The 11752-nt window shown below is 34.1% G+C and overlaps 1 protein-coding gene across 1 annotated transcript; it reads left to right on the top strand.

Annotated features, from left to right (window-relative positions):
- Positions 1-6052: 6052 nt before the first annotated feature.
- LOC125495568 (protein ALP1-like) lies at positions 6053-8631 on the top strand. The gene is made up of 3 exons (XM_057393255.1): positions 6053-6164; positions 6255-7954; positions 8033-8631. Exons 2-3 carry the CDS (start codon positions 7822-7824, stop codon positions 8497-8499), a joined length of 600 nt encoding a protein of 199 aa, XP_057249238.1. The 5' UTR covers positions 6053-6164; positions 6255-7821; the 3' UTR covers positions 8500-8631.
- Positions 8632-11752: the final 3121 nt, after the last annotated feature.

Genomic DNA, 11752 nt, shown 5'->3' with positions numbered 1-11752 from the left:
AACTTTAACACTTTTGATAAATTATTATTTATGTTTAATTATGAAGTCAACTTCATATCTATTTGGGCTCTTAGTAACAATTTTTTTTAGTCTTAGATTACAAAATTAATGTCGCGGAAGAAAAAATGGTTAAACCGCAAACCAAACCGCACCAAACCGTTTTTGCGCGGTTCGATTTGGGTTGGTTTGGGCAAAAGTGCGGTGCGGTTTGGGTTGGAAAAATGTCAAACCGTATATTTGCGGTTTGGGTTGGGTTACATCCCAAACCGCACCAACCCAAACCGCGAACACCCCTACCTGAAAGTGTGACGACTCAATTGGATTAGACAGGGAGCCACCTCTTCGGTTCTTCTTCGCCTTTTTAGGCTTTTCCAAGAACGTGGGGGTCTTGACTTTTCTTCTTCATGGCTTCATAGATGGATTCCCCCAACCATTTTGGCCTTTCTTTGGCTTTCTTAAGCACCTAGTATAGCAAGTCTCTCAGACGATTTGCAGCTTTCATCTTGTAAGCTTTCCTCGCTTGGCCATCTAACTCAGAAGCCCATTTGTAAAGACCCTTTAATCAAACATTAAACCAAGTTGTTAATAAACTAGCTAGTGAGTGTCCTGGGCGATACCCCGGATTGTTTCTTTTCGTAAATTTTTGTCTCGTAAGGAAAAAAATTGATGTCATAATTTGAAGAATACAAGAAATTGGAGTAAGAATTTATGTCTACAATAGTGTACTATCATTATCATTAATGTGTTAGGTATCCAACTACTTATGTAGTCTTTTAATGAGATACAATTACAAGACCTTATTATATTTTATTTTGAAATATTAAACAATGATGTTATGTTGGATCAAATGGTTAAGCTTTCACTTTCCGTTTCAAAGGTCACGTGTTCGATACCTTCTAACCACACAATATAATTTTTTTAGTTGAGGGGTTTGACATAAAAATAGAGCATTTGCATTAGAACCTCAGAGGAGAGTGCCACGTGGCACATAGACATTCTTATGAACGCCTTTCAATATATTAGTATAGATATAATCAATTTCATTCTTCATAATTTGATTCATACATACTGTGAATGAGTTCCACCTATGCGTCCTTGTGACATCGTCTACCTCACTATACTTGAACTAAGGTTTTTGAAAATGGCCCTGGAAAATGTCAGTGATGGACCCACTAACCTTGTTATCATTAAACCTGAATTGAAAACAAACACGTGAATTGTCATTATCATTTTATATAAATATCATGAACCATATATTAACTTCGAAACTTACCACAACCCAATAGGGCTTAAAACCTTTTTTGGTGCACGGTATGACCCTTCACCTTCCTCCCTATGACTGTTCAACGTCTCCGGTACGTGGTTACCAAATTCACGTGGCTGTGAATCATCTCCTTGCGTCTCTGAGATATGGTTCTGGCTTTCAAGTGCTCCTAGTGACTCATAAAGCTCCCTGGGAATCAAATGCCCATGACCTTGGCTTCCACCTAAGCCATCTTGACCTCCGCACCCCTTAGGATTAGACACGATTATCTATAAAAAAACAACAAATATATAAATCATGGTCGATATGATTAATCGTTATTCTAGCATCATTACAAAATATCGTCTAACCTCAAAGTGAAGAAAAGAACTACTACAAAAAAGGGAAAAGGTAACTGTTAAATGAGGCTTTACATAACAGTTCTGAGGTGTTATCCAAGTCAATGTAATGAAAGTAAACATAACACCTGACAAAAGTGTTATGTTTGCCAAAGAAAATATAACAATAATTTATAATACACGTTATGCCATTAGATAACACATTTTGTAAATAAGTGTTATGTTTGCTATTTATATGACAAATTGAAAAAAGGAAAATTTAACACTTATCTTGAATAACTGTTATGTTTTCCTATAATATATATAACATATATTGCCTATAACTGTTATCTATGATATTTTTTTTAAAAAAATAATCAAATTTCATTTCACGCATATATTGACAGACGCCACAACAATGTAGTACAATACAATTTCTTTTTTTAAGGATAGTACAGTACCTGTATCTATCGTATACTCAACCCATAAGATCTTACAACCAATAAATTGAATATGATATTCCAAACTTCCAAAATTCTTTATATCACAAAATAACTCAACTAATATTCATAATTCTAAACTTCTAAAAAACTACTATATATACATATCAATATTAATCTAAATCATTCTCGTCAAAAAAAAAAAATTAATCTAAATCATAAACAAGATCAAATCTAACCTATAGCCACCTCCACATGATATCAATATCCAAATCCAAAAATATAATGTATGTTCCAAAGTGGATTATGGTAAAAAAAAAAATAAGCGAAAAGTTAGAACTCATTCATCATTTGTGCTTCGTGTTGATCTCCGATCAATTTTCTCCAAAAAATAGGTTGGACCAATGCCTTGATAGTACTACAATAAAGGTAATTCCAAAATAAGTATTCATATATAAAAACTTGAAAAGTAATTAAACTTTATAATTAATCATGCACAAATTAAAAGGAAATACATGCAGGTGTCATGAATTTGTAGTAAATTTGCTGGTAATATATCGCATTTTTTAGTACATTAGCTAGCAATGCTTTTGTTGAGGAAATCTACTTTAAACAATGCTTAATTTTCATCTCTTTTTATCATAGTTGTAGCAAGATCATTCAGATATAAAATAATAATCAAGTGTTTTCAACTAATTTACACAAACTACTCTTCATCTCTCTAATATAATATAGATACAAATCTACAGTTTGAAAAATTCGTAATCATATAGAAATTAAAAAAGCGAAATTATAACTAATGTTCAAGTACCTTATCTGGAATAACTAGTCTAAAAGTACTGTTCTTTTCATAGCTATGGCTAATACTTATATCCTCTCACAACTTAATGTGTGTCTACAGGTGGTTTCTTCAACAAGTATTTTTTTCTGTCTTTGGTGGGGACTAAGAAATCGGGTAAGGAAGAAATAATGAAACTTGCACAGTATCAGGGACGGGCTTGTGCACCAGATAACTCAATTCAACTTGACAACTTCCAAGTCGAGCTTTACCCAAGCCAGTCTGAGTAACTTGCGAACTATCTCATCTCATTGTCACCCCTAGTCTCCTACTACTTACTAATGAAACTCAAATTAATCCAATTCAAGCTCTGACATTCAGTTGAGCATTGATTTCTCTCAAATTTGGTCACTCTTTAGTATGTTATCATGTCCAAGACATGTTAGTTGCCACAAATATAATCCATATCCTCTCCAACTTTACATAACACCATATTAATATCAAACTACGACTCACTAAATAACATACTTCCAAGCTAATAAAGATACAATATATCTCCTGTGTCATGTGAAATAAAGTAGAACTTCTACCACCACCAAAATGACAGAATAAAATGAACACACGGTGAACATTATACTATTTCTCAAAATGAAGCAAGAAGATGAAGAACGTAATAAACTAGAAATTGTTAGATTATGCAATACACCAATAACAACATGTTCCTCTATAGTCATTATGAGAATACTCAAGTGAAACAACAAAAGTTTTTGGTTTCTAGGTCAAGGTGATGCCCCAAGTTTATCCAAAATCCAACAATGGTTCCGGCTTTTATAACAACCGAGGCAATGACACTTTTTGTGAAGAATGATCTTAAAAGCTCTAGCAATGGTCCCGACTTCTATAACAGCTGGGGTGATGACATTTTTTGTGAAGTGTGATCTTAAAAGCTCAACCGACCAACTATTCTCTTCTTACAAGGTTTAATGCAGCTCCAATGCAATTGTTTTAACACCTTCCAAATTATTATAATACTACCAAAAATCACACCTAAAGCAACTTTTAAATAGAAGAAAAGTCATTATTACAACGTACTCAATGGAAAGATGGTGAAAACCATGAGATGGATCATAATCTTCAATGCAATGAAGTCATAAGCTTAGCTTTGTTGAACTTACGACCAGATAGCCTTTCTAACTCATATAATATGTGATTTATAAGTCCCCTTGCCACACTGCATACAAACATAAACAAACATTTAAAAGTCCAGAGTATTGATAAAGTGAATTGGGGGCATATTACAGTTTATAAGAAGAGGCAATATACACTTATATTGTCTAATGTTCTGATAGTTACATCTAATATGTTGCAAGTATCAATTCTTGCAAGTCAGATGTGCTGAAGTCATCTAAGGTCACCTATCTGTCAAACACGAGCAGTGAACACTAAAAAGTTTATCACAAGTTTTGTACGAGACGATCTTAAAACAACTTAGTATAAGACTAAGGTCGCTCTTTCTATTTTAGAGGTGACATTTTACATTTTTTAATGTGTGAAATTAGTGCAAGTGATCAGGAGAATGGAGCTAAAACTTACTCATCCTTTAGTTTCTGGATCTTCTCTGGATCTGTATCATGTACGTGTTTTTTGAATTGTTGCCTCACCATACCAACCAAAAGCTCTGTGTTATGTTGTTGCACAGCCAAGACAATGCCGATAGACCAATAAGTTTCTACTACAGATTTTTTAAAGTAAACTGAACAAGAGTAGCTTATAGGTCGTTTATACTAAGCAATAGACACAAAAATAATTGTTATTGAGGATATAGTCATTTTTGGAACTTGAGATCAAGAGGTATCATAAAACATATACATTGATGAAAGTAGCTAATACATCCTAAAAATATATTAGTGCACTAGCAGCCGAAGTGCTTAAGACATCGATTGCTTATACATAGAACCTAACTGTTTAAAAAATTAGGTTACCGACTTGTCCTCAATATCCAAACTAATTGAACACTGATGTCAAAGAAAATACTAAATTTGCAATATAAAAGAAACTAGTCTATTATACTCCCTCAACACCCAAATAATCAGATAATTCCTCCACACTTGAATAATGAAATAAAATCTGCATCAACCATTATGCAACCCTTTACAACTTGGAAAATGTAGTTTGCAAGTTGATACTACAAAATCCATGTGCCAGGTTTCGGGATTCATATTATGTAGACATCAGAAACACAAGTCTCTTACTTTTGGTCTAATCATTGGCTGACTAGTAATTTTCCTTTCAAACAAAAGTTATGCTTATTTTCTACCTTTGTATTCTCAACGAGGTTGACCTCATTTGGAGCTGAAACTTCCTGAACATTGGATACTGTTGCATTTTCTTGGCTGTGAGTTGACTTCTCAATTACCTAAGTCTGAGGCTGGCCAGAGCTTTCAGTTATAGGGGACAGGGGTGTGTACCTTTCTTAGACTACGCTTAACCTTCTCAAGCTCATGCTGTGGATTTTCTTGTGCAGTTGCTGCTGGATGGCTCACAACTTTCTTTAGATTGAGTCATGGTTTCTCTACTTCATATGTGGACTGCGCTGACACGTTATCAAAAAGGGAAGGAACTTTACGCATGCTGAATTTTAGTCTGCCTGTTTCCCCATCAATGTCTACTTGACAATGAAAGTTGAGATGAAAAGACTTAACCACTCTATCTTGACTTAAAGAGAGACATATTCATCCTTGTCAATCAGCAAAAGAAATATCACATGTTCAGCACAAATCACAAGCATACCTTATCATCATTGGACTGCACGTTAGTTATTGTGTCAGAACGGAGATTAGAGCAAAGGCAATCTAAGTAGTTTTTCAACACTTCCATGAAACCTTTTGCAGCTTCAACCTGTAGTAGAGTTAATATTTCCATAGATTGTAATTATATTTAAAATCAAATAAAATAATATCAATGAAACTACTCAATAAATTAAAGAAGTTAGGGCCCGTTTGGTTGGAAATATTTTGGGCTTGGAAACGGATTTAGGTAACACACTCCCTTATTTTATGTTTGGTTGGGTTATCCTTTTTTTTCACTCCCTTACTGGCCTCATTTTGATTCCCCCATCTTAAAACCCTCCTCCCACCAGAGGAAACAAATCACGTTACTTTGATTCCCCATCTTCAAACCCTTCACGTCCTTTCTATCTCCTCTTTTCATCTTCAAAATCTTTTCGAAATATTTCAAATCTGCTGCGAAATCTTTTCGAAATATTTCAAATCTGCTGCGAAATCTTCAAATCTATTGCGAAGTTCTTCAAATTTGTTCCGAAGATGATGTTTACGCAAGAACAACCAATCATCTTTTTTTCATAGGTAATTTTTCAAGTGATTTTACAGTATTTTTTGTACGATTTTCACTATATTAATGCTTTTTATTCTTTTTTTTTGTCGAATTCTCCTTAGATCAAAGGGATTGTGAAGATTGTCCTTGTTATTTCAACAAAATTAAGCTTAGGTATCCATCTCTATATTCTTCTTAAAACTAGGGTTTTTTGCCTATACTTGTCCTGATGCTGCTGTTGTTGATTGAATCAAAAAATATAAAGAAGGGGAAAATAATTGGTTGTTCCTGATCTTGTTTTAAAATTTGATCAGCATCTTTATACGAAATTCTGCAGTTCTCAACATTATAAGTTCGGCTTACCAATCATCAATAAATTTAAGCGTGTTTTTTTTTTTTCTCATCTTTATATTATGTGCTTTATTGATATTTAATGTGGATTTTTGTGGGGTTATATGGATCTTTAACATGATCAATATGATAGATTTGGCCATTAAATTATCCATGGAAACATCAGCTTTGCGAAAGATATGTAACTTGATTGTATTTTTATGGTGATTAATAATGATTATTGATGATTTCTTCACTAGCGTAGCTGCAGTAGAACTATGGTTGAGTGAGAAAGTTAACTATAATTATAGTTCTAATACTTGTGCAACTGGTACAAAATGTCTCACCTATACCCATGTGGTCTAGTTATTTGCAGCTATAGTCCACCAGGCAATATAATTGGCCAGAGGCCATTCTGAGCCTAATATGAATTACATGATCTATGATATCTTAAAAATAAAGAGGGTGGTGACTGTTTTTGTGTGGTTTTTCTTATATATTTTTCTCTTTTCTGTTTGGTAATGTTGTTGTTTTGTGTTTTGTTGTATGAACCTAAATATCTTAACTTAATTTATGGATGTTTACTTATTTGTTGTTGTTCTGGGGTGCAATGATAATTCTAGGAGGTTTTTTTTTTATTTCAGAAATGGACCGTGTTTTAACCAAATATCAAGGAGGAAGAAGGAATGTCAACAAATTTAGTTGGTAGTGTCACTAATTTGTGTTACGTATATGATGTATTTTATGTGGTACATGATGAGCATAACAATTGTTAAGAGTCTTGATTTGACGGGGAGGAAAAAGTCTAGAAAAAAAATGCGTATGGAGACTTTAAGAAGGCTAATTCGAGAGAGTGATGTATCTTGTAAAAATGAACTTCGAGTGACTGGGCATACTTTTAATGTGCTTTATGTGAAATGCTTAGAGATATAGGAGGACTTAGTGGGACTCGAAACATATCACTTGAGGAGATAGTAGCTATGTTTATGTATATATTGGCTCACCATAAGAAAAATAGGTCTATTGGACACTTTTTCATTAGAAGTGGAGAAACGGTGAGTAGACAGCTTCACCTTTATCTTACGGCTGTCCTAAAGTTACATGAGCACTTACTTACCAAGCCTACACCAATAGCCGATGACTGTGAAGATGATAGATGGAAACCTTTCAAGGTATTTCACCTAAATCCTTTATGCCCATTGAATAGAATTAGGAGTCGAATTGTTTTGAGTTCAAATGATTTAAAGTTTATTACTTATTTTGTAGAATTGTTTAGGTGCATTAGATGGCACCTACATTAACGTGAGGGTGCCGGCAAAAGATAGAGCAAGGTATCGAACAAGCAAAGGCACCATAGCCATGAACGTATTAGGGGTTTGCACGCCTAATCTGGAGTTTGTCTATGTACTACCTAGGTGGGAAGGTTTAGCACATGATTGTCGTGTGCTACAGAATGCTATTTCAAGGCCAAATGGGTTAAGGGTTCCTCGAGGTAACTTAACATAGCATTCTATATCTAAAAAGTTTCTAAATATAGGAAACATGTAGTAATTATTTTTTTAAAATATAGGTAAATATTACTTGACTGATGCTGGATACACCAACTGCGATGGGTTTTTAGCTCCTTTTAGGGGACAAAGATATCATCTCAAAGAATGGACGGATAACCTACCACGAAGTGCCGAAGAGTATTTCAACATGAAACATGCTAGGGCTAGAAACGTGATTGAGAGGTGCTTTCGTTTGCTAAAAGGGAGGTGGTCTATATTGAGAAGTCCATCATTCTTTCCTATTCGGACTCAAGGCCGCATTGTCATGGCATGTTGTTTACTCCACAATCTCATTAGGAGAATTATGCCTACAGATGACATAGCTTATGATTCCGATGAAGAATCTGAAGATGATGATGTAGATGATGATTTGGATGACGAAATGGAGTTCATTTCAACTCTTGAAACCTCGGATGCCTGGACTAACTTCAGAAATACTCTCGCTCAAGATATGTTTAATAGTTGGAGAGCTAGAATTCGGCAATGAACTTTGACATATTGATATTTTTATTTTTCAGTTGTGTTGTTGAATGTCTATGATCTTTTTTAGTCTTCTAGGTACCTATGATATTTAAGTTGTAGCAACTATTTGATATAGATCAAGTTATTGATAACTTTTGGCAAATTTAATCTCAATGCTTATTGTTATATGATGTCTTCTTACTATTTTTTACTAGTTGGCGTTCTATTGTATATGATTAAGAATTCTCCTGTTTAATAGCATTGTTCTGCTGCTTTTGTTAATATTGTTGTACTGCTAGTTCTGCTAATTTGCATAACTATAATATGTAATACTTCATAGGATGGAAGGGGATGCAACAAGTCAAGTAAGCCAAGAGGGAGGTAGCCGGGGAAGGGGAAAAAACAAGCGTTATTGGACTCCAAAAGAGGATGAGGTGTTAATAAAGGCTTTGCATGAGTTGGCTATCGACCCCAAATGGAAGAGCGAAAATGGGTTTAAAAGCGGTTACATGAACAAGTTGAAGGAAATGCTTCATTCTAAGATCCCTTCTTATGGTCTGAGAGCGGAACCTCATATTGATTCAAGGCTAAAATATTGGCCAGAGAAAATACACCGCTTTGGCTGAGATGTTAACCATTAGTGGATTTGCATGGGATGATGAAAGAAAGATGCTCGAAACAGATTAAACTGTTTTTGATACTTGGACTAAGGTAAATATCACTCTCCCACTTCTTTATTGTTTATCTGGTTTTTGGTATCTGGAAGTTGATTCCAGGAGGTGTATCTTAAAGCAGTGTAGAAGAAGCTAACTATATTAGGGCCTGCATTTTAGAAGTTGGTAGTTCTTTTTGAAAATATTCTATAGATTTCTAGCTGAGTTGCTTGGATTGTGTTTATGTGTATGTTTACATTCTTTGAGCTCTCTTGTGTTTATGTGTATGGGTCTTACTGTTGTCATATTAGATTATAGCATAAAGATGTGTAGACTTCTAATCTCTCACATAAGGATATCCTTTAGCTTTGATCTCCTCTGGAATTTTTGATAGCCCCCTTGTTTTCTCTATTAATCATCACAAATTCACTGTTTTTTATTTGCATATACATGCATGAAAATAGCTAGTTATAATTATTAGTTTTATTTATCAAAAGATACATCAGTTATTTAACTTATACTTAATTACTACTGATTCTAATTATAACTTTATAAATGTTTCAAGTGAATGAAATTTGGAGAGAACCTGTCAACTCGCATGATCTTCTTTCCAGTATTTGCATTTGTTAGGTTGGAGCTACAAGTGAGACTATGTTTTGATAAGCCTGAGCACCATATCTCCACTTCAACAGTGTCTCCCCTGCCAATACTCCATAGTCATTTGATATACTTTTATGCGCACGCACTTTTCTTAAAGTATGCATAATATTTGAGGTCATGTCTATAGATTTGTAGATGACAGTATGCATAATATTTGCTGTAAATTTCTCAGTTTACAACCTTTGGAGTTGATTAGTCATGTCTATAGTTCCTTGTTGCTCAAAAGGACTTAACATGACTTTTCATGTTGTAGACTCACAAGAAAGCCAAAGGGCTTTATGGGCTGCCATTTCCACACTTCGAGACACTTGCTGAAATTTATGGGAAAGATCGAGCTACTGGAGATGTGGTGGAGTCATATGTTGGTGCAATCGAAAAAAAGGAAGCAGAGACAACTAGTGAGAGAGTGACACTTGATAGTGATGATGACGATGACGATGATGCTGATTCCACCATAGTAAAGGGGAAGAAACCAGCTATTGAGACAACTAGTGAGGGTCTTGAACCTCCCATGAAGAAAGAAAAGGTGCTGAAGAATCCCAATGGAAAGGAGAAGATACCAAAGGAGAGAAGAAAGGATGAAACACATAATTTGTCTGCTGCCCTTCTTAATGTTTCGAGCAATTTCGGAAAAATATTTGGTGATATGAGCTCAAATCTTGCTACAATGGCGTATGCTTGGTCAAAAGCCGAAGAAAGGGAGCAACTTAAAGATGATAAGAGCAACAATGTCTTAGAGGAGGTGATGAAGTTAGAAGGTTTATCTCCTTCCAAGGCTCTTCAAGCTGCTACTATTCTGATAGAACCAAAGCTTCGGATCTTCCTTCAAGCTCCTCCTAGTATGAAGAAACAATATGTGTTGGATCTTCTTAAGAAGTAGTCTCCCTTGTATGCTTTTGATCAATTTGGTTATTAACTTGTCATGTTTATCTTAAAAATATATGCACACTTTTTGGATATAATTATCGGAAGAAGTTGCTAGTTGATGAAATAGAACTTGGTTTTTATTATGTAAGAAGTAAATTTGAAGTTATCTTATTTGTTTGGAAGTGAATATCTATGTTGCTACATTGTTTCATATAAAATTTTAGGCACTAAAATAACATTTTTTTAGAATATTTTTTAATTTAATATAATATTATAACAAAATTAGTGTAGTTTTTCTGAATTTTTTATAAAATTTTGAATTTTCTAGAAAATTTTAAAATTTAATGTATTTTTATACAATTTATATATATAAAAATATTTTATGTCGATTATACAAATAAGAGTAATATTATCAAAAACCAATTCTACTAATAAGTTGAACCAAACAAAAAGTAAGGGAGTCATTAGGACAATGATTCCATTCCTACATCAAAACAAACAAGTGTTCAAGGTAACACCTTCCATTTCCATTCCATCCTTTCATCCCATTCCATTCCATTCCCTTTCCATTACTTAGTTTGAACCAAACGACCCCTTAGTAGAGTGAGATGAAGCATACACATTAATACATGCAATCACTACAAGCTCGATCAGCAGACCAAAAATAAATGAAGTACCTGAGAATCGGTACATTCACAAACTGGTCTCTTTTTTCCCAAATAGCTTTCTCCAACAAGCTTAGAATAGTAGGGAGCCAAGGAGGCTAGTAAATTACTTTGTAGTGGAAATTGTGGCATCGATTGTGATTTCACCTATTGAACGGTAGTGATACTATAAAACATATTGAACAATCTACTGCTTTCAAATTATCAGTAGAAGCTAAATTTAGCTATAGAATGGTGCCCTAACTTATTGATCAATGAGAAATTAAGTGGCTAAATAATTAAGCAAATTAATAAACTAATCAACAATCTAACAACAAATTATCTCAATTAATTTCATATGACAGCAAAAAAGATCCCAAAATACCATTCTTTCGATGACAGTATTGCAAATCAGTTAAGTATAATCTAGGGCTAGTTTAGAAAATCAATAATA

The sequence above is a fragment of the Beta vulgaris genome, chromosome 3, assembly GCF_026745355.1.
Source record: "Beta vulgaris subsp. vulgaris cultivar EL10 chromosome 3, EL10.2, whole genome shotgun sequence".
Classification (NCBI taxonomy): domain Eukaryota; kingdom Viridiplantae; phylum Streptophyta; class Magnoliopsida; order Caryophyllales; family Amaranthaceae; genus Beta; species Beta vulgaris.
Note: the sequence above shows the minus strand (reverse complement) of the source record. Positions and strands in the feature narration are given on the sequence as shown.